The 23421-nt window shown below is 50.5% G+C and overlaps 2 protein-coding genes across 4 annotated transcripts; one reads left to right on the top strand and one right to left on the bottom strand.

Moving 5' to 3' along the window:
• The first annotated feature begins 994 nt into the window (after positions 1-994).
• htra3b (HtrA serine peptidase 3b) lies at positions 995-8943 on the top strand. Of its 3 annotated transcripts, XR_009767736.1 has the most exons (11): positions 995-1555; positions 2894-3002; positions 3091-3223; positions 3306-3395; positions 4012-4206; positions 4278-4310; positions 4807-5006; positions 5081-5179; positions 5501-5675; positions 6720-6853; positions 7628-8943. XR_009767736.1 is itself a non-coding variant. In XM_061669532.1 (10 exons), the coding sequence occupies exons 1-9, from the start codon at positions 1141-1143 to the stop codon at positions 5667-5669; spliced, it is 1443 nt and encodes a 480-aa protein (XP_061525516.1). In that variant the 5' UTR covers positions 995-1140; the 3' UTR covers positions 5670-5675; positions 6720-7576. The 3 variants fall into 3 exon arrangements, 2 of the variants coding, with proteins under 2 accessions (XP_061525516.1, XP_061525517.1); XM_061669532.1 differs by lacking the exon at positions 7628-8943 and having other exon boundaries at positions 6720-7576; XM_061669533.1 differs by lacking the exons at positions 6720-6853; positions 7628-8943 and adding an exon at positions 5804-6106.
• On the bottom strand, positions 7466-23289 carry LOC133398007 (peroxisomal acyl-coenzyme A oxidase 3-like). Its single transcript, XM_061669530.1, is given in 20 exon segments — positions 7466-8015; positions 8672-8725; positions 8727-8759; positions 8906-8973; positions 10473-10647; positions 11525-11640; positions 11724-11837; positions 12356-12478; positions 12544-12664; positions 14665-14787; positions 15574-15756; positions 15830-15926; positions 18832-18920; positions 19001-19144; positions 20399-20488; positions 20571-20645; positions 21715-21850; positions 21919-22016; positions 22092-22214; positions 22302-23289. Coding segments are annotated over 19 exon segments (2079 nt in total). The 5' UTR covers positions 22212-22214; positions 22302-23289; the 3' UTR covers positions 7466-7895.
• Positions 23290-23421: the final 132 nt, after the last annotated feature.

Below are 23421 nucleotides of genomic sequence, written 5' to 3'. Positions count from 1 at the left end.
AACCGACCCGGCTGTCAAACTCCTGAAGTTTGCAGACGAAACCACAGTCATCGGCCTCATCGAAGACGGTGACGAGTCCGCGTATTGACAAGAAGAGAAGCGGCTGGAGCTGTGGTGCGGCCGACCCAACCTGGAGCTGAACACGCCCAAGACTGTAGAGATGATCGTCGACTTCAGGAGGAATCCTTCGCCACAGCTGCCCCTCACGCTGTCCAAGTGCCCTGTGTCAACCGTCGAGAAGTGGGTGATCAACATCAACTCCATCCTCAAAAAGACCCAGGAGAGGATGTACTTCCCGCGGCTTCTTAGGAAGCACGGCCTGCCACGGGAGCTGTTGAGGCAGTTCTACGCAGTAGTCATCGAATCAGTCCAGTGTTCTTCCATCAGAGTCTGGTTTGGTGCTGCTACAAAAAAGGCTGGGGACTCCCGTGGTTGTGCCGGGGGCCTCCGACGCCCACGTGGTCATGACCCGGAAGGGTGCGACCGGGATCGAGTTTATTTTCTTAACGTTCAAAGAATTCATATGCATTTTAAAACTATGATTCATTGAATTATAATGAACAATAAAAAGGAAAATAGTTTGTTGCTTATATTTCTGGCTTTGATTACTTCAACTACATCTCCTACCAAGTTATGAATGAAGAAACAAAATCTTTGAAATCAATGAATAAACAGATTTAGATGAGCAATTTTAGCCTGCTTTTGGAGCCAACTTCCTTCATCTGGCTTAATTTTGAAAACTTGAGCTCCATTCAACCTCTCCCGTTTTCCAGACAGCTTGAAGGGAACGACAATTTTTGTTTGTTTGCTTTCCAAATGACGTTATTTGAAAAGTGTTGCACGGTGAGCATTTCAAAGTGCAAACAATTTTTTTGTGGCGTTGAAAGTCAAACAGGCAGGACGGAGGACAGCACATATGTGAAAGTGGAGACTTGAAAAGGGAACCTTTGTCGCTCCTCCTCCTCCTCGTCTTCCTCCTCCTCCTCCCGAACGGTGGGATGGACGTTTCCCGCTGCAAACAGAGACGGGACAAAGCCGATTTCCAAACAGATCCAGACGCCGCTCGAGGATGCGTTTGGCACGAGAAACGGCAGCACCACCAGCACCGACTCACCTCGTGCGCCTTTAAGTTGAGCCAAAATGCAGATGTTGGCACTGGCGTGGGCGGTGGCGCTGCTGTGCCCGAGGGCGTCACGGTCCGCAGAGTGTCCGGCCAGGTGCGACGTGAGGGCCTGCCCGAGCCCCGGCTGCCCCGGCGGCTACGTGCCGGACCGCTGCGACTGCTGCTTGGTGTGCGCCGCGGGCGAGGGAGAGCCGTGCGGCGGCCGGGACGGCCCGGCCTGCGGGGACGGCCTGGCGTGCCGTCGCCCGGACGCCGAGCTGCGGCCGCCGCTGCGGGGTTTGTGTCGCTGCGAGCTGAGCCGGGAGGCGTGCGGCAGCGACGGGAAGACGTACGCCAACGCGTGCCGGCTGAGGGCCGCCGGCAGGAAGGCGCAGCAGCAGGGACACCGGGACATCGTTCAGGTCCGAACGGGACCCTGTCGCGGCGGCGCGGGTAGGAAGAGCAGGAAAACACACGACACATCAAGTCAGCTTGAGAAAATCTCACGGCACACCGCCAAACCAAAATGTCACCAAATGTACACGCGATATGATGTTTTACGACTGGTCTGAAAAGGAGGAGCAAGTTATAGCTTGAAATAACCATCTGAATGTGGAGTGGATGCCCGCTGTTCACAGGGGATATTGACCACAAACAGCGAAAACCTGCGGTTCATTGACGCCCATTGTAATTGTCTGTCTTCACCGATTGGGCTCGGACTATTTAGTAGAACACTCGGCCGTTATTGGGTTGTGTGAATGGCGAGAGGCGGCTACAAAAGGTTTCCTGGACCTTCTGCCGTGCGCTCGGACTCGATTGTTTCATGGAGTTTGTCCTTTTACGGTGTTTGTCTTGTATTACAAGCACGTAAAGCACTTGCAGTCCTCTTTGGGAGCAGTGCGACACGGATAAAATCCACTGAAACTACACGTCCCTGGTGTGGACAGATGAACCAAGATCCGTTGTTTTGCCGTCATGATTTTCTGGCGCGCTCTCTGTCTCGGCGGGTGCGATCGGCTGTTATTCCAGAGTCCGTCCACTTTTTTTTGGACGAGGGCTGCAACAGCTGCCTCACACATTTGTTTTGGCACATTCCACAACGGCGTTCTTCTGCTCACTGAAGCATTGAAAGCAGCAAGAAAGAGAAGAAGCCTTTCGGGAGGGCTGAGCGAGACCCTTCCCCAAACCGGGGTGATGTCATCTCCACCGCATGCTGCTCGTTAGGGTTCGGAACGGGCCCCGATTCAACTTGAGTCTTGACGAATTCACACACAGACTCATTTACAGTGCTTGCGCAAATTGTGCATGTTTGGCAGACCACAAATCACGACATTACATCACTCTTGCTACTTTAACTACAATTTGAACTCATGTTTAACTTTAATTGACTGACTTTCGGGAATTGGGAGAAGGTGGGGGGGATGTGCGATGACGAGACTGGCATGTTAGAGACCCCACGATTTGCTTCCCAATCCTGAAAATCGACACCAGGAAGCACGGAAAACTTCCATATTTTTAGTTCACCGCGCCCTTTACATATGGAAAAGACCAGCAACAGTGTGTGTGCGCGCAGCCCAGATAAAACGGTGATTAAAGGCAAATGTAAGCCACAATTTTGGGCTGGAAGGATTTCCTGTTTCCTTAGTTGCCATTTGTGTGTGTGTGTGTGTACCATTTCAAATGACTGAGGCCAAGTGGGGATTGTGTACACCGTCGCGGCAGTTGAGTAGAACTGTCTTGAATTCTTCCGCCTTGAACACGACACTTGCTTTTTGCGCCCATGTACCCGAGGTACTGCCAGTGCAACACGTGCTGCCAGCCCTCGATACAGGTTCAACTTCATCGCCGACGTGGTGGAGAAGATCGCCCCGGCTGTGGTCCACATAGAACTGTTCCTCAGGTATACACTATTGGCAGTGTGCGTGTGCGTGTGCGCGCGCGGGCGGGCGCGTCGACATGCGTCTCACCCGACGTGCGTCTCACCCGAGGCATCCCCTGTTCGGCCGCAACATCCCTCTGTCGAGCGGCTCGGGCTTCGTGATGTCCCGGCACGGGCTGATCGTTACCAACGCTCACGTGGTCTCCAGCAACTCGCCCGTGTCGGCTCGCCAGCACCTGAAGGTACACGCCTGAACGACAAAACCAAAAAAGTCCGCTGAGAAGCACGACATCAAAGCACTGACAGCTTTGTCACCTCTTGAAGGTCCAGATGCATAACGGCGACGTTTACGAAGCCAGTATCAAAGACATCGACAAGAAGTCGGACATTGCCACCATCAAAATCCACCCTCAGGTCAGTTGGGATTTGCCCATCCGGGTTCACTCCCGGACTAAAAGTGGCCCTCGAGGGCTTTTCAGCGCGCAGGGCGTAACGGTAAAGCCTACGTACCTTGGATTTAAGGTCACGGTTCCGTTCCCGTTGGCTACAATAAGGGGACAAAATGAAAAGCAAACTGCTTATCTTTTGTGTAAACATGGGCAGCATTTAAAATAAAACATCTTAAATCGTTTTAAGAAGGTGCAACATCACTAGTTCGAGTCCAACAGTAACAGTTTCAACGGTGTGAATTGTGCTTTCAAACACTCAAAATTGCATTTGTAATCGCTTGCTAGCCAGACGCTGAGCTGCGCTGCGTTTTTGTTTTGTTAAACGGACCGGGTGTTTGTGGCGAGAACACGCCTCGTCCCTTACCCAATAGGTTCTGTGTGGGGAACCCTAATCATCTCCCCATCGCATTACACAATCGCCCCTGCATACTTATTCACATTTTTGAGGCGAGTTTTGAACAGAAGTCAAGGAAAACTGTGACAAGCTTTTGCGGGCCACACAAAAGGACACCGAGGCCGGATCGGGCTCGCGAGGGCTTACGGTTAGGACTCGCGGCGCATTGAGCCATTTCCCTTCCCAGACCGAGCTCCCCGTCCTGCTTCTGGGTCACAGCGCCGACTTGAGGCCCGGCGAGTTTGTGGTGGCCATCGGCAGCCCCTTCTCCCTCCAGAACACGGTCACCACCGGCATCGTCAGCACGGCCCAGAGGGACGGCAAGGAGCTGGGCCTCCGGGACTCGGACATGGACTACGTCCAGACGGACGCCATCATCAACGTGAGCGTCCGCCGGTGTTCGGGCGCGCCGAGGGAAGGCCTCACCTTTCTTCTCGGTCTTCTCCTTCACAGTTTGGCAATTCTGGAGGGCCTCTGGTCAACTTGGTAAGGCTTTCTTTGCTTTCTTTTTTTTTTAATAACCCTGTCCTGTTCAGCTGCATGGCCTTGCAGAATGGCGGATCTGGATGCGTTTGTGCTGGAACGGCTTTGCTGTGCGACATCACAACAGTTATTTGTAGATTTGGGGGAGGGGGAGGACATGCAATAACTAACCAAAAGAAACAGATGAGAGGACAGAAAAGGGCAGGACAGGATGTGGGGAAAACGAGCAAGGCAGTGCTACTGTCGAGCGGCGCGGTGGGATTCTTTTTTTAGTGTCTAAAAACACGTGAGAACCTGTGAGTTGTTATGTTACTATAACTTGTGTTGCTGTTCGTGATCCCAGCCTACAGTGCGTCTATCCAACTCATTCGTGAACGAACACCGTGTCACATGCATGTTAGTCAACCGGCGTACGGAGTCGCTGCGCCGGCACACAGAGGAAGGGCGAGCCCGGCCTTTGCTTTCATACGCAGCCGAGCCGAGCAGCTCTTCTTTTCAGGACGGCGAGGTGATCGGCATCAATACCTTGAAGGTCGCCGCGGGAATCTCCTTCGCCATCCCTTCAGACAGGATCACTCGCTTTCTCAACAACTCCCTGGACAAGCACGGCACAAGCGAGACCTCGATCGCGCCCCCTTCAGATGTCCGGCCGGCCAAGAAGCGCTTCATCGGCATCAGGATGCTCACCGTCACTCCGGCGTAAGTCCCGCCGCTCGGCACCCTTTTACGGCGACCGGCGACTGCGCCCTCCTCAACGCGGCTCTGTTCCGCAGGCTGGTTGAGGAACTACGACAGCAGAGGCCCGACTTTCCCGACGTTCCCGCCGGCGGCATCTACGTCCACGAGGTGGTTCCTCACTCCCCGGCGCAGAAGTAAGAGCCTGCCGGCCATTCCTCACCACACAACACCCCGCCCCCGAGCGCCTGTACACGGCTCAGGCGACTACCCGGGGGGGGGGGGGTTAGGTCTGGATTTGTGGCTAAACGGCTTCCACGCAGACCAGTTGGGTCCGTCATTTCGAGGGCAGCTGCGGCCAAGATAGTCGGTCGGGTCAAGTCATCGAAGAATATGGGCAAAAAAACTAACAAAAAAAGCGGACGGACCGCGGTGTCCTCGAACTGCTCCAGTCTGTGTTTGCTGTCTGCACGACTGACAAAAATGACAAATGTGACCGCCGTCGTTTGTGCTTCCAGAGGCGGCATCAGAGACGGCGACATCCTCGTCAAGCTGAACGGGCGCCCCGTGCTGAGCACGGCTCAGCTGCAGAGGGCGCTCCAGGAGGAGACGGCCCTCCTGCTGGAGGTGAGGAGGGACAACGATGACCTGCTCTTCAACATTCAACCGGACGTCATCATGCAATAAACAACAGTGAGCTGCAAAACCACAAACATCTCACTTAAAAGCAGCCACGGTCGGGAATAGAGTGGGGAATTTATCGTGAGGGATGTGCTGCAGAACCATCCGCAACAGCTCCAAATTTGCAATATGCTTTCCAGACCCCTCGACTTACTCCAACATACTTGGACTTTTGGAAGTATTGCGCAGCGCCTCTTCTGACTCTGCCGTTGTCAAGCGACGGGAGCCGATCGGAGAACGTGAAAAAGAAGACTTCCCCAAACTAGAGGCTCAAGCTGGTTATTTGTCACTCCCTGTTGTTAGCCACCAAAAGGTCCGAATTGTTTCGAAGAAAATCAATATTTTCCAAACTTTGAATGCATTCAAAATGGCTTTACCGTTAGAAGTCTGAAATGAATGTTTTGTGACGTTTCTCCTATTGTTGAATCGATTATGACTCCAAAGAGTTGCTGTTTTTGCTTCTTTCGCAAACGGTCCTCCTTTGGCGCGAACGCCACTGGAGAGAGCCTCGTGTGCCACCATGAGGCAGCCATTTTGCATCCGCACAATAACAGACAGCAAAGTAAATGCTGTTATTTCAGAGATATTAATGAATATGGATGAAGTTGTCGGAACTATTTCATGTCTTTACCGTTAGACAGGAGGTGTTATGACTTGAATGAGTAGTTGGGATTATTTATGCACTTTATCCACAGAGTTTGAAGGGCAACTCACAGCATTTTATGAAGCCGTTCATGGCTTTACGTGTATTTCAACGGGTCGCCACCGTTTGCTCTGTCAACGAGGATTGCCGTGACGACAAATACCTCAAACTTTGAATCATCGCCTTTTTCAAAATAGGACTGAGCGAGGCCGTTTCTGCACGGGAGACGTTTATCAGCATAAACGCAGCAGGGTGGCATCAGAAAATTTTTTTAAGCGTTATTGATCAAATGATAGGAAATTGGTTCTTCTGCTTAAGAGTTGAAGAGTGACACGTACTTTCTAACCACGCCGCTAAATGCGGCCGATAGATCGTTGACATCGACTGTTGTTTTCTTCATGACCTCTGGACAGGAGCGGCTCGGCGAGAAGGAACGTCTTCCTCGTCCGGAGGGAAAACCGAGCCGATCCGCACCCGACTCCATCTTCGGGTTGCGCCGCACAAAGGGAAAGAGACGACGTCGGCTGCTTTGACGACAAGTCAAAAAGTGCTTACTTGTGGCCGATTCATAGTTCTGCTATCCTCACATTTCAAAGTTGACATGCGAACAAATGGGACGCCCCCAAAAATGCATCAAATCAATGTTGTTCATTTGAAGAATCCCACTCAAGTACATGTCGGGGCACCATGGCAACAACATCCCGTCATTGTTTTGAAGCTCAAGTGTCAATCGATCCATTGGTGCTCAGCGCTCACCTGCTTTTCCTCTCTTCATCCGACTCCTTGCCGTCGTCGTCGTCGTCTTCTTCTTCTTCTTTCCACAACAGAACAAACATTACTGCAAAAGCTTGTCATTTCACCCATGAAATCCACACAACCTGCATTTTCTCCACTGGGAGTTAGGCTCAAGGCTCCAAGGAGGCCACCCTTTTGTTTGCTTCAGAGCCGCCGGCGGTCGGAATTCCTTCTATTTCGGGGTTGGATATGTTCAACATGAGCGTGGGCCAATTTATATACAAAGCGTTTCCTTCCCAGACGACGTGAACTCACTTTGACCCGCCGGCCCGGCCGGAAAAGTGACCGACCGGGAGAGGAGGAGGAGGAGGAAGAGGAGAAAGAAATTGAAATAAAAAAAAATCAATCTCACAATACCCGAGAGCAGCGTTGATCAAGATGTCCCTTTATTGATAAGCCATTGATTAGTCAGTGATAATATACATTATGCGTGTATACACACAGACATTATGAAAAATAAACTTCTCTCGCCTCATTTCACCAAACCAATCTAGTGCAGAAAAGCTGATATGCATTTTATTTTCAGATGTGCTGGGATGACACGACGGCCGTAGCATAACATTAGCGGCGACGCGATGGATTGCCCGCTTGGACTTTGGGACCTAGTCCGAGATACTGTAGTTCCCTAAAAAGGCCCCAACAAATCTCTTTGTAGTGATTCAGGAATAAGGAACGAGTGAACGATTGCGAACGCAGTCGTCGCTGGAAACTGCAAGATTTGGTGCCAAGTTGCGTCTCCGCGTGGAGGCGGAGGCTTCCAAACGGAGAACGTACGCTCGCCCGGCGCGCGCCGTCTAGAGTTTGGGCCGCAGAGATCCCACGGCGGGCTTGTCGGAGCAGAACTCTTTCCACCAGGACGGCCGCTCCAGCGCTCGGCGCCCCTGCGTCACCGTGGACCAGAGGTTCTTGTACAGCTGCGGCCGCACGGACACACAGTTTGCATCACTCACTCGCGTGCGCGTTTGTCAGCGGCGGCAAGTACAAATACTTTGTGCCCAACTCAAGCAGATCTGTACTTTTAGTGACAACTCTTTACTTTTGAGGTCTGTACTTTCTACCGTTTACTTTGTCAAAACAGGCCGGCTACTTTTTCAGCCTCCGCACGACGTGCCAAGAGGCGAATTCAACTGCGGTCGACAGACATCTCGGGGCCGACCGATTGTTTGATACGGTCAGCTAATGACGTGCGTTTTGTGCCGGCCGTCAAAGAACAAAACAACGGTCCCCCTTATCAAATAAGGTGCACTTTTTTCGGTTATGACCCCTAATTTTGCATTTCTGGTGAGTCCATTGATAATGTTAGCAAAGCTGTTTTGATCTCGGGTCCAGTGGGTCTTTTCTTCTTGAGTAATATCCAAGTTAATAAAAGAGGGAAACAAAGTGTTTTTTGTCCCCATTGTGCCACGTGATCAAAATGGGTATTGGATATAATTGACATTTGTACATTTCAGAGTCTGTGCTTTTTGACTTGACTTGGGAAGAAGAGCTTAATTAGTCTTTGAGTTAGTTAGTTATTTGAATGAAGTCGCGTTTACTCGGACTTGAGTCCCGTGCGTAACGAGGAACTTGCCTGCCCGTCGGCGTTGCCGATGGGGGAGTTGAGGATGAAGTCAGGGGGGGCCACTGGCATCCGCCAGCGCCACCGCGTCGTCCTTCAGCTGCAAACAAATTCACTTTACTTGAATGTTCCGGCAGCCCGCCTTTCGCATTTTGCACGGGACGCATCGTTTGAACTGGAATCATCCTCATCATCATGAGGAAGGCTATTATTGTGGTTATTATGGGGGCGGCGCGCGAGCGGGACCTGCGCGCAGAGAGTAAGAATGGCCGTCTGGATCAAGCGGGCCGGCTCCCTTCCGCTCAGGAAAGCACCTGCGCACAAAAGCACACAAAAGCGACTCGCCGTTAAGCGTAACCTCTCTCGGAAAAATGTCACTTCCGTGGTGCACGGTATTGTCTCGCGACTCCTTTTGTCGCATCGGTTCAAGTTCATTCGTACGCACGCGGACTTCACATTAGCGCGTGCGGCATTCTCCACAGCTTTTCTGACTTGTCAAGTCCGTGGCTAAGAAATCCTTCGACGTCGGCAAACCGGATTCATTTACAGTACCTGCCAAGATCCCGTCCACGTCCCCATTTGCTTTATTCAAAAATTCAGAGTGTACTTGTCGGACACACTGGAACCCCCTTCCAGCTTCTCACATCAATAACGAGAGAGTTTGTCCACAATTGTGCCAGTTTGCTACTGAGCCAGGAACATAAGCTCGTTTTGTCGGATTTTTTTTTTTTTTTTTTTTTTTTTTTTTTAATAAATCGGTGGTACGACGTAACCAAGTACAAAGACTCCATTAGCACACTTAAGTCGATTTTGAAAGGTATCTGTACTTGACTACTTCTTTTTCCAGACGACGTTTTTCTTTTCCTCCCTACATTTGAAAACGTGTACTTCCTACGGCTGACTTTGTCGAAATAGGCTCGTTACTTTTTTCAACCTGGCCACGCGACGAAAAAAACTCAAGCGCGGTTGAGCGTTTCATTGCTCGATTGAAACCTGCAGAAAAATGGAGGAACGCGATCCAGGGAGCATTAACCACAATGACTTGAAGAAGTGAGGTTTTCCCCATTTGTGGCTTTACCCGAGAGGAATTGTTTGACGCCGTTGTCTCCAGAATGACTGGTGGCGACCGAGTTCGTTTTCACGAAGTCAGCGACAGCACAGGAACACGTTTTGAGGCAGCGTTTTTTACCCTCCCTATCAGTACGAGGACTCTGCAAGTTAATAAGAGGAGGAAAGGCATCTTTTGTTTTTTTCCTTCATTGAGCCAAGTAACGTGCGTGAACTTCCATGATTCTTGTAAAAATCTCAAATTGTCTCATGAAATAACTCAGGTTGAGATATTGCGAGCATTTTTTGTGACCGAACCCCTTTTTACAGTCACTGAACAAGCTACTATCCTTGACTTGTCATTTCCAAACTAGTTCTCCATCACTTTTCTGTGTAAATGATGATGATGAAACATTTCCAAGGTTTCACAGTCTGAGGAAAAGCATAACTTCACCATAACGGACCTCCGACCAAAAGGAGTTCGACAGCCCCGTCTAGTCTACTTGAGGCAGTATTTGTTTCCCCCACAAGTATGTGTGTACTTGTACTTGTACTTGTACTTAAGCAGAGCGTGAGTCCTTTTGCCTCCTCTGTCGATTTGTCTCATTTGTCGGGGTTTTTTGCAAGCCGTTTCCCTGTTGCGTTTTCTTCGGCATGGTTTCTTTTTCGTCTATTGTTGCGAGTAGTCGCATCCCCTGGAAAAGGAGCCGCGCCGGGGGCGGGGGGCTTCCTCCTATTTGCAGCTAAGGCCCCACGCAAAGACTACCTTGGTAGAGCGTGGCCATGTGGCCGCTGAGGCTCCACAGTCCATAAAGCGCACAAAGCTTCCCGAGGACGGCTCGCAGTCGTCTCGGCGTGTCCTCGCGCAGAGTCCACTCGCGGAACCTGAGGAGGCAGCAGCGTTCGATGTAGGCCAAGGCCAGGTCGCGGCAGTAGTACACCTGGACGGACAGACGCTTCTTAACACCTGCGCTACGTCCAGATCTAAAATGCAACAGTTAACAAGAGAGGGCAATTTGTGCCAAATCGGCACATGGACGCTCAAGAGCTGCGGCTGAACCGGAACGCTGCGCAATGCATCGCGAAGGACACATTCTTCGATGTGAGACTTAACACAGCTTATTTTTAAAGATAGAGGTCATTTGTATTCAAATGTCTCCACGGATTTGGGAATTTTGTCATGGAAATTGAGGAATACTGAAAAATGCGATCGTTAGGAGATGCGCGAGGGAAACGGATCAAATCTCTCTTCGTTACTGTGATTGCTTGACAAATAGTTGATCTTTTAGTGTCAACATGTGGAATGTACTGACAAGCGGGGCAATTTGGGGAATGTGATTGTCACAATCCGTAGACAAATGTTGCCGGAAAAGGGTAGATATGCATGCACGTGGGAATTTTGTCGCGGAAAATGTCGACGAGTGAAAGATGGGGATCGATCGGATGGCCACGGGACTCTTCTTGCAGCTCGGCTCACGACGCCGCCTCCCTCCCGCTCACGTCCGTCCCAAAGAAACGACGCGAGGCCCGTCGCGCGAAGCGGTGAAGCCGGCCGGGCCGAACGTCTCCCGAGGCAACCGGAACAATTCAAGGCCCTGAGACTGAAACGGCCTGGATCAATGACCGATCTGCACAGGGACCGTTAAGTACTTCCCAAGACGTCCTAAACGAGCTGAACGCTTTCAAGCGTGAACCGTTTCAATCGGTCGAGAAATGCGGAAGAAGCGGAAGGGCCACACGTGGTCGGAAAAAATTGAAATGAAGAATTTTGCCGCAGAGTACGCTCATCACGCGAGAAGGAAGAACCTCTTTACGTGCCTGGCTATTGTTCCGGGCCTCGAAGTCGTCTTGGCCCAAAGTCCGGTGCTGCTCCAGCCTCTTGTGACTCTCCTCCAGGAGGAAGCACACCAGCCACTCGTAGGCCGCCAGCGCCACTGACGGGGAAGCCACACGGCCGTCGGTTGGATCACGCGAGCGGCACCTCGCGGACGCCGAAACGCTGAGGAAGAAAACGTACCTGCGGAGTCCGCGCAGTCGTCGATCGTGCGCGCTGTGAAGCGGCCGTCTCGGATCCTGTGGAAATGGTCCAGGAAGTCCACCGTGTGAAGAGGAGAGCGGATGCGCGCGCCGTCTGAAAGCGACACAAACGCCAGCACGAACTTGAGCGCGAGCGCCCCGTCGACTGCGGCGCGACACGCTCGGTGCGCTTCCTAGACTGCTTTTTACGATCGGGCCAGCGACCGAGGGGGCGAGAGGCGGACTACGCCGGTCCGTCACGGGACGCGTACGGAGACCGACTCCACCCGCGCCGCCTGCGCCCGAGTCCACATCGGACTGACCGACTGGTACGTTTATCAAAGTATATACGCAACTGCGATTGCCGTCAAAATATTGCGCTTTTAAAGAGCCCTCAGAAAGTCAACATCTGGGAGAAGGTCACGGAACCTTCCTCAATTCATCCCATTTCCGGCCAATCAAGTTGCGCTCTTTTGCTCATATGATCCTGACACTGCTGGAACAGGGGGCTTTTTCAAAAAGATTACAATTCAAACTCAGAGGCTCAAACACATCTCCTAAAATGGAAGGAAATTTGACGACGAAGACAGGAAGTGTATGTTGAAAGGCGAAGAGGCGGGGCGGAGGACTGACCGCGTCGCTTGGCGTCCATCCAGGCCAGGAGGTAATTGCTGGTTTGCTGCAGTAACACGTTGTTGTCCCCCTCGTAGGTGCAGTTGGGGTCGTTGTCGTCGCGCAGACTCCCCAGCCGGTTCACTGCGGAGCACAGCGTGAGGAAGCGCGGGAGACGCGCTTGCGTGCCCGAGGCCACAAACACTCACTGGCCAGGTAACCGTGACCGCCGCAGGCCTCGCGGCACTCCTGGATTCCCCGCTGAGCCGTCCACGAGGCCGAGGACTTGCTCGAGCAGGCCAGCGCGTGGATCTCCCTGCCCAGCTCGGCCTGCAACACACGCGTGCCAGCTCGCTCAACTCAAACCGCACCTTTCTGGAGACAATTCCGTGATATGAACAATGGGAGATTTGAATCATTTCAATAAATCAGAAAACTGAAGTCTATTACTAATTAGGCCCAATTCTTTGCCCTTTTTCAAAATAATCCTCATCGGCCAGTTTTGCCGAATAAACGCCGCTGTACTCTTACATCCTCATGAAACAGAAAATGCTGTTCACTGTCGCCGTCGCGTAAAATTATGTCTTTGCGCAGTTTGTCCACTCGATAGAGTTTTGACTCCCTTCGATCCAATCGGCATCTTCCCCGAGACGATGACGTGCTTGTCGCAGTTCGCACGTGGCCGTGTGTTAAACATTCACAACAACAACGGTGGATTATCGTGTTACGTTGGTGCTGCAGAAGCTTCTGACCACCATCTTGCTTTCACAGCTAATCTTCTGCTACTCTACTACCACCGTCACACACAAACGGAGATGGAGAACATTATATCCCACGTTCTTGAATCCACCGCCGATGATAACCGGGAAACCGCGCTACTTTATTGTTTGTGCGTCTATGTGCGTGGAGGGAACGCCGAAATGAGGAAAAACGTGCGGTGGTCATCATCGGTGCTCTGGAGAAGACGTTCCTTCAAGGATTGCTTGAGGTACGTTCACGTACTTCTAATACGGTACGGCTCGCAAGCAGGCAACAGAACCTTATGTAGCCTAGCAAGCTAGTGATAGCACTAACAGAAGATACCCCCCCCAAAAAAAAAAATATATATATATATATATATATATATATATATATATATATTCAAAACATGCTAGCCTTTTCATTTTGGCGTCGTAGGGCCAGATCGTCGGTCGTGGATTGTGTCACACGACACGAAGTTTTGTCGTTCCCGACAAAACATGTCTGGGAAATGGGCCGCGATAGCTAATCGCGGCAATATCGGGGCTAAAATCCTGTAGTCCGATCTGTCCATAAGTTGCAGCGTTTGTGTGACTGGACACACACATTTCTTGACGAGAGGATTTGTTTCTCGAAAACTTCTGAAAAAGAAATAAGAAAAAGATTGGCTCCCGTTTCTGTTGAAGTGTCTCTCTGTACATCGGAGATAGAAAGTGCAACTCTCTGGTCTGAATCTGACAAAGTTTTTCGTTTGAAATCATCAAAATAATGGCGTAGAAGAAACGTGATTTCATTTTAAAGGGCATTCTGCAGAAATGTTTTTCCAGTAACTTCACCATTATGTGGCTTATACACTGCACACATCTATGTCCTACATTTAAAGATAAATTCACCAGTTCATCCTTTTTTCGCATTTTTATGGACTTGGAAATTTCTCTGTTGTGAAGTTAAACAAACTTAAAGTCAAAGTATTGTAGAACAGTCAAATGTTCGGCCTGTAATTCAGATCGTTGTTGTAAGGGACCAAAAGATTCTTATTCTTTTTTTTTTATTATTGGCTGACTAAATCGGCCGATATGGGAATGGCCATTGGCCTAAAAAACAGACAAACATTTAGGTCGGGCCCTCATACTACAATGAGAAAGAATTGCCACACAAAATAACAACAACGGTGCGATCCATAAGGATTTTACATTTTACGCCAATATCTAAGACCAAATGCTCAAATATGAACATGCTAACAGGACGTATGCCGACATCTAGCAAAATAATGAACGCAACTGTCCAGAATAGAAGCTGAACACTGAAGAGGAAAAATGCGGAAGCAGGTGGCAAATATATTTTCCTTCGGGAAATCCGGTGCAACCGTGGTAATTGTCGGCATGTGAAAAATAGTTTGCAACATGTCCCGAATGAGCGGAACACTTTCAAGTTGGAACGCTTTGAATCCACTGAGAAATGTGGAAAGAGGAGATCCATTTGGATCCTTTTTCTCCTCAAAGGAGAAACCGAGCCAGCACACACTCGACTTGCATCTTCGGTCAAGCTTTGTCCCGTGTGCGTGCGGCAAGGACGATAAAAGCGCGACCCACCTGTCTGTCGGTGCGCTCCCCCATCATCTGTCCCACGCGAAGCTCCACAAAGTCGTCGAAGAGGGATTTGGAGAAACGCTCCAGAGCGTACGCTGCCGCCAGGTACGGAATCAGACGCCATTGCTGCAAAGACACAAAAACATCGGTCTTCACGAATGTCAACGCAGAATGCCGAGCCACGACATTGCGCCCTTTCGTCCCGCTGTCGGAATGTGCTGTGAGCGGGTCGTCTTGAAAAGCAATATATCCCACGATGCATTGCGCGGCGACAGAAACACGGTGTTAATGTTTGAGGAGCTGCGGTGCGAAAATATCTTGAACATACGGAGAGCAACACGTCACAACACCGATGGACAAAGTGCAAAGGTTGGATTCATTTGATGAAATACAGGCAACTTGGAGCAAGAAACCATTTGTGGAATATTTCTTCGGGGACGTGCCCGAGCCGTTGTTGATCAGGTTCGTTGTACCTACGGGACTTGGATGAGTGTCCCAAAACCCTTTTTCATTTGATTCATGATGACTCAACTATATCTTCCACCAGATCAAAATCGCACGTTGAGATACAAGTTTCATTTGCTCCCTGCCACGCTCGAACGCAAAACACTTTGAATGACTCAAAAAAGGCCATTAATGCGTTCCAGCACCCCAAAGAAAATATTGTAGTTTTTGTGCTTTTGCTTTTTCAGGAAGGAAAAATAGCACTGTCTAATATTGTAGCTTACTTCTATTAACAATTAAACAGAATGTAAAGAATTCAACAGTTTGTGCATCATGAAGAAACGCTGCAATCCGATTCAATGTGCTGTGCCCGCCTTGGCCACCGGGGGGCAGTATTGCGCCACACAGTCACGCAGACGCAAAGCAAGACAAAACTGCTACTTCTAAGACTGTGAGTGACATTCTGACCTGCAACTGGTACTCGATTACGGGAAGCTCCATGCCGTCCTTGGGCCCGAACTGCCTCCTGGTGGCGGAGAAGCGTACTGCCACAGTCAGGGCCAGCTTGAGGTTGACCAGGGCCACCCTGGCAATGGACACCCGGCCTCCGGACAGGGCGCCCAGGGACGCCCCGAAACGCTTGTCGGGGTCCTTCACAAACGCAAAAGGTTGGGCCCCGGCGTGCGCTTCCCCCATCGTCGATTCCGAGAAGGACCGCGTTTACCTGGAAAGGGCTCACGTATTTACCGGCGGGCGTCACGTCGCCAGTCTTGTTCAGGAGATTCTCCCGCGGGATCCTCACGTTGTGGAACAAAGCAAACCTGCGCACAGTCTCATACACACACAGAGACGCACGTTGTCATCCACTGACGAGGTTATTCCTTCGTAGAAGCTAACCAATCAATGAGAAATGTGGCCAATTCTTCAATAACTTCCCGTGTTGTTTATTCACCTCTGCACAGTGGATAACAGCCTAACTGCTTTAAGGGCACCTTGTTATAATAATAATAATAATAATAATAAAAAGTCATTTTGAACTCAAATTCAGGCTCATTTTTAGGGCTTGCAACTAACGATTACTTTCGTAATCAATTCATCTGTCAATTATTTTTTTCAATTCATCGGATACAAAAACATGTTTTAAATTTCCATCCCTTCGTTCAATAAGAGGACATTCTTTCAAACGCAAAAACACATTATTATTATTATTATTATTATTATTATTATAATGATGATGATAACCCCTCCTGGAAGACGTCACCTTATCGTGGTGGAGGGGTTTGTGTCCCAATGATCCTAGGACCCAAGTGGTCTAGGGCTTCAAGGCCCTGGTAGGGTCACCCATGGCAAACAGATCCGAGGTGAGGAACCAGAAAAGCACGGCTAAAAGACTCCTATGATGAAAAAGATAAGTGGATCGAGGTTTCCCTTGCCCGGACAAGGGTCCCCGGGGCCCCCCTTTGGAGCCAGGCCTGGAGGTGGGGCTAGAAGGCGAGCGCATGGTGGCCAGGCCGGCACCCATAGGGCCTGGCCGGGACCCCGCCCCAAAGGGTAACGTGGGTTCCCCTTCCCATGGGCGCACCACGTGTGGGAGGGCCATAGGGGTCGGGCGGGGACCGAAGGCGGGAACGAAGGCGGGAGCTTGGCGATCCGATCCCCAGCTACAGAAGCTCTAGGGACGTGGAATGTCACCTCTCTGGCAGGGAAGGAGCCCGAGCTGGTGTGTGAGGTCGAGAAGTTCCGATTAGATATAGTCGGACTCGCCTCCGCGCACAGCTTGGGCTCTGGTTCCAGTCCTCTCGAGAGGGGTTGGACTCTCTTCCACTCTGGAGTTGCCCACGGTGAGAAGCGCCGAAGAGGCGTGGGTATACTTATTGCCCCCCCCCCCCCCCCGACTCGGCGCCTGCATGCTTTGGTTCACCCCGGTGAACGAGAGGGTAGCCTCCCTCCGCCTTCGGGTGGGGGGGACGGTTCCTGACTCGTTTGTGCCTATGCACCAAACAGCAGTTCAGAATACCCACCCTTTTTAGAGTCCTTGGAGAGGGTGCTGGAGAGCACTCCCGCTGGGGACTGCATCGTTCTGCTGGGGGACTTCAATGCTCACGTGGGCAATGACAGTGAGACCTGGAAGGGCGTGATGGGGAGGAACGGCCCCCCCGATCAGAACCCGAGCGGTGTCCTGTTATTGGACTTCTGTGCTCGTCACGGATTGTCCATAACGAACACCGTGTTCAAGCATAAGGGTGTCCACACGTGCACTTGGCACCAGGACACCATCGGTCGCCGTTCGATCGACTTTGTGGTCGTGTCATCGGACTTGCGGCCGCATGTCTTGGACACTCGGGTGAAGAGAGGGGCGGAGCTGTCAACTGATCACCACCTGGTGGTTAGTTGGCTCCGATGGCAGGGGGAAGATGCCGGTGCGACGGGGCAGGCCCAAACGTATTGTGAGGGTCTGCTGGGAACGTCTGGCAGAATCCCCTGTCAGAAGGAGTTTCAACTCCCACCTCCGACAGAACTTTGCTCATGGACCATGTTCCGCCCCTCCATTGCTGAGGCGGCCGACCGGAGCTGTGGCCGTAAGGTGGTTGGTTTTCGTCCTGGCCATGGAACGGTGGACCAGCTCTTCACCCTCGGCAGGGTCCTCGAGGGTGCATCGGAGTTCGCCCAACCAGTCTACATGTGTTTTGTGGACTTGGAGAAGGCGTTCGATCGTGTCCATCGGGGAGTCCTGTGGGTGGTGCTTCGGGAGTACGGCGTACCGAACCCCCAGATACGGACTGTTCGGTCCCTGTACGACCGGTGTCCGAGTTTGGTCTGCATTACTGGCAGTAAGTCGGACTCGTTTCCGGTGATTGTGTTTAAAGGCTGCCCTTTGTCACCAATTCTGTTCATAACTTTTATGAACAGAATTTCTTGGCGCAGCCGAGGCGTAGACGGGGTCCGGTTTGGTGGCCTCAGTATTGCATCTTTGCTTTTTGCAGATGATGTGGTTTTGATCTCAGACTCCCACTCGAGCGGTTCGCAGCCGAGTGTGTAGCGGCTGGCGTGAGAATCAGCACCTCCAAATCTGAGACCGTGGTCCTCAGTCGGAAAAGGGTGGGGGACTGAGATCCTGCCCCAAGTGGAGGAGTTCAAGTATCTTGGGGTCTTGTTCAAGAGTGAGGGAAGAATGGAACTGGAGATCGACAGGCGGATCGGTGTAGTGTCTACAGTGATGCGGACTTTGTATCGGTCCGTTGTGGTGAAGAAGGAGCTAAGACGAAAGGCGAAGCTCTCGATTTACCGGTCGATCCAAGTTCCTACCCTCACCTATGGTCACGAGCTGGAGAGACTACATCTCTCGGTTGGCCTGGGAACGCCTCGGGATCCCCGCAGAAGAGCTGGATGAAGTGGCTGGGGAGAGGGAAGTTTGGGCGTCCCTGCTAAAGCTAAAGCCCCTGCGACCCGACCTCGGATAAGCGGTAGAAAATGGATGGATGATGGATGATGATGATGATGATGATTCAGTTACTTGTGGTCTCTAACATGGCGGAAAAAAAAGGCAAAAAAAACCAGACTATTTACTGTTGACAGGCTGAAATTCCAAGGTTCTGACAATTTGGAGTTAAACAAGGTCTGCAAACAATTTGATCATCGCTACTGACTTTGTTTTGGGGCACCCTGTCGTAATAACTGGCCGCGCTAATAGCAACGAAGCGGTCGGTCGAAGTCAGCCGGACGTACCCGTTATCCAGTCCGTTTTGGCCCAACTTCTTGCCCATATCTCCGACCAGCACACCGGGCAGAGCCAGCAGCGTCTTGGGATCTCTCACCTGCGCTCAATGCCGGCGGCTTGTTGTTACATTTACGCCGAGGCGTTGCAGAGAGCCAAAGTTGAAAGGAGCGACCGTACCGGGACCACGAAGGTGTGCAGGCCGTGGCAGACCCCATCCGGCGTGTAGAGCTGCGCAAACACCAGCGCGTGAGTGGCCGTCTTCCCCAGGTTGCCCACCCAAAACTTGGCTGCCTCGAAATCTGGAGAGTTGATGACAAACTCCTGCAAGCCACCAAAGAGACCTTTTTTTAAAAAAATCACGTCTGGAAGCAAGGTGCTTCCGGGTGGCACAACGCCAGCGGTCCCGGTTGGAACGGCCGCGTTAACTTGCGGACCCAGAGAGTTCCCTAAAACGGCCACTAAAAATCCCTCTGGAACGATTGGGGCAATTGCCGACGCATTCATCGTTGGCCACACCAAAAGTCTGAAACAAGATACTGTATGCAACCAGAGTTCTGGGCAGCGAATGTCCGTCATCAAGTTAGCGGAAGGCAACCTTTGCTTGGCTCGAGTCGCTCAGCCAAACAAACTGCTCCTCGAAGAATTCAGCACGAACCGTTTCAGCGTCAAATGAGCCCGTCTGCGCCATTAATCCCACCGGCAGAAAAGTCCGTTCATTGGCCGGTCCCTCAACGATCATCTCAATTTCCACCACGTCTCGTCTGACGTCCGCCGTTCCGTCTCCCTTTCAAGCTGCGATTTCGATTTTGGCTTCTCACGATCTTCAAAACGATTGTGGCCCCTGAATGCACCATGTGACAAATAATGTTCTCGTGCTTCAAGCGGCTCTGTATTGCCACCGCAGTTGGAGTTTACCGTCAAACCAAACGCGCAACAAAAACTATTACAAACATTGCCAGTTTAATGACATCACTCAATGGAAATCCCCATTGACGGGCTAGCAAAAATTAGCATTCGAAGGGACGGGAGGGCTTTATCTTCAAAAAGCGAATGGTTACGCACAAACACTGTAGTAACACCTACACCCAGGAAATATAAGGGTACTCACCGGAGTTAGGTTTATTCAAATGTGTTAAAGTTAAGATTGCAACTTTCTTCTACTTGTTATCCATGCATGCATCGTACCACACTGCCCCCTATCAGGCCACAGCAGGAATTTATTTTTATTTATTGCTATTCTTTGACTTATTACTATTTCATTTTGTGGTTGTCCTTTTAAGTTATATTTGAAATTGAGTTTTGGTAGTTGAATAAATACCAAACTTTAAATCAATGAAAGTAAATCAATCGTCGTCCAGCCCTAAGCTCACGACACATCTCCTTTTAGGCTGACATTTCACACATTCAAACTAAGGTGGTAGAGAAGAAGGTTAAATTCAAGGCGTATCCAATTTTCTCAACGGCGCCGAAGGCTTCGCCGTGTCAGGGTGCCTTCAGAGAAAGTTCCGCCTTTCGCCACCCGGAAGTACACGTGACGTCACGGTGAAAGGTCTTATGGGGAGAGTGTCTTCGCACCTGCGTGGAGGGCTGGTAGGTGGCGGTGGTCCTCATGGCTCTGGTGTTGCTGCCGTGACTCAGCTCGGTCAACGCGAAGCACCCGAACGTCTGCCGAGGGCGGGAAAATGCGCACGTCGCGGCCCGACTTCATTCGAGCATTTGTGATGACGTGACGCCCGCCGCCGCTTACCGTCATGTCTTCGACGCCGTGCACGTACTTGCCGTGTCGCGCCGACCCGCCGCTGGCGACCGTCGCTCCGAACATCTGCGCCGCAAGAGTTACTAGTTATTTATATAATAGCACCTTGCAAAACATGTCAGACCAGGAAAAGACACAGAAGACAAAAAGGCATAAAGCCCAAACAAACAAATCTCACACTGGAGATCGACGTTCATCTCTTGCGCAGATTTTCAAGCGAGCAATTTTTATGTTCAAATTTAGACTTGAGCGCCTTCAGTGGAGTACCATGTTGTGTCAAAACATGGCAGGCAGCACCGTGTTCAATTAAGAGAAGAGAGAGAGGCAGAGAAGGGCCCCAACTAAGCTGCAGCAGTAGTCTTTCCCACAGAGTAGAGATTCTATGCGTGTGAGGATTGTCATATGCTTTATTTGTATGTGTTGCTGCTTGGTATGCATTTAAGTACCAGTGGTTTCAAGGGTTAGAATTACTGTAACAGCTATGCTAATTCGTCTTAGCCCATCTATGGCATTTCACATTATATGCTAGCCTTAAGCTAGCAGACGTTCAGTCGAAATAACGCGGTATGATTAAACATTTTGATGTATGTGTATATATGCACACTCACGCACACACAATGCTTAATGTTTTTCCAACTAGGAGAGCGTGAAAACAGGTGCTGAGGATGTGGATCTTAAACACCATTTAAATGGGGTTTAAGTGGGAGGGGTAAAAAAAAAACATAAAAAAATATATTCACATATTGATATTACATATTTGGAGTCTGAGGACACAGGTCTGAGTCCCACTACGGACAAAAAATGCAACCAAAAAAATAAAATAAAAAGGCAACTAGTTGTTGGAGAGTTGCTCGTGTGCTTTCTGGCTACTGTGGAGGTGCCCTTGAGCAAGGCATTGTACCAACCACCCCAGCTCAAGTGGAGCAGCACTCTTTGCGCGCCTCTCACTCTAAATCTCTCCTTGCATGCCGGCATGTGTGCCAGTTCTCCATTGAGAGACACACCAAGAAGTTGAACAAATTCCCCCCGCCCCCCTCAATATGGTCTCTCACCTACTGCGGGTGGACGTGGAACATCTCCCCCGCAATAAACGAGGGTTCACTGTATCGAACTTTTTCCTCCCCCAAGTACTCACGCCTTTGTTGAGGAAGAACTTGGCCGCCAAGGACCAGTCGAACATTCCCAAGCAGTCATTGAGGACCACCGTCTTCCACGGGTCGGCCAGGGCCTCTTCATTGGTCAGGAAGTCGTAGCGGAACAGCTGCTTCACCCTGTGGGTTTGCGGCCCAAATGTCTGAGTCTATGCAGGCGTGTGCAAAACGTACAGTCCACCCGGCACCTGAGGAAGGTGAGCTCCCGCATTCGCTCCACAGGGACGTCTTCACCCGGCGTCCTGGAGAAAAGCGGGTCGTTCTCCATCGCCGCGAAGACACGTTGCTGCGGCACAACGCGACAGGAAAAGGGAGCTGAGAAACACAAAGACCGCAAGAGAGGAGCGCGCTCTGGCTCTACCTTCAACGCCATCGCCTCTTCTCCGTCCAGGAAGAGACGCATGTCCTTCCACGGGAAAGAAGCTTTTTGCCTGTAGATGTCCAGCGGCCCGCTTGGGAGGTCAGACACTTGCTGCGTCATTGTCTGCAAATGTTTCCAACGAGTATGAGACGGCCTTTCATTGGTCACGTTAGTCTGCACCAAATTTGTTGATTGATTGCTTCTGCCCACCTTCCAAATTTTGTCTACCTACTAAAACATTCCCCTCTCCAAAATGCATATGCACAAACTCCAGACGTTGTCCTTGACTTTCGACATTCCAAAAATTCCTAATTTTCCTACAGTTCCACAAGAAAAAACATTCAAGTCAAGGAGACATTGGACAAAGAAGCGGCTCATCTTTGAAGCTACTTTACCCCGTGACACTTCCACGGATTCGCACCATTCAAATGTTCAAATTCTCATAAACTTCCAGCTGCTATGCTTCTCATGTGAAATATCGGCACTTTTCCCAGATACTTTACATATTTACCTCTTCCTTTCACATTTCCTGACAGATTCAAACCACGGTCCGTCTTTTGTACCTGAATGGACGAAAGGTGCTGAACTAGTTGATATTTTCTGCAAATGTCAACTGAACTTCGTTCATTTCTGCCTGGCGAACGTAATTGAGACCGCGCTCCATCGGTGAACGGTTTTCTTTCCAGAGTGCCAGGTTTTGTTGGGAACTTCCAGGACCAACCCGTCTGAACACACTAAATGCGCACCTTTATTAGGCGACCGAGTCAGTGCGGCCGCGGTTGCCAGAATCGGGAGTGGATTTGTTCTTGGTGCGTAATTGTAAAAAGGGATTACTCGCAACATTTTTATTTGTATCGGAATGACTGAGTTAAAACTCTGCATGATCACACTGTCATGATATGGAATTTATTTTGTTTTGCAATACAAGATAAGAATAGATCAAATATTTTGTTAATCGAGTCAGCCAGAGCTGCAAGGAATCTAAAGTTATCAATGTCCTTGCACCGTTGTTCCTGTCATACTGTGTTTTTATTGGCACATTAAGGACAAAAGTCAGGGCATCCAAGCAAGACGTTTGTTCATGTTTTTAAGAATGTAGGGTAGGGAAAGCTGCAGCTGGCTACTAGTGTGGACTAAATCGGTGGCAACAATTGGAAAATGAAATGCTAGTATTTTAAGGGGAATAGCCCGTCAGCAACATATTGAGGAAACGCAAAACTGAACTGAACTGAACTGGTACACTTTCGGAATGGTGGACGGTTCAAAACTTTGAATTCTGAACTACGAACTGAATGAGTTCATTTTTAGAACGGTGACCTGAAGTTTGAAC

Source organism: Phycodurus eques, chromosome 23 (genome assembly GCF_024500275.1).
Source record: "Phycodurus eques isolate BA_2022a chromosome 23, UOR_Pequ_1.1, whole genome shotgun sequence".
Taxonomy (NCBI): Eukaryota; Metazoa; Chordata; class Actinopteri; order Syngnathiformes; family Syngnathidae; genus Phycodurus; species Phycodurus eques.
The sequence above is the reverse complement of the archived record's forward strand: the minus strand, read 5'-3'. Positions and strand labels throughout refer to the sequence as shown.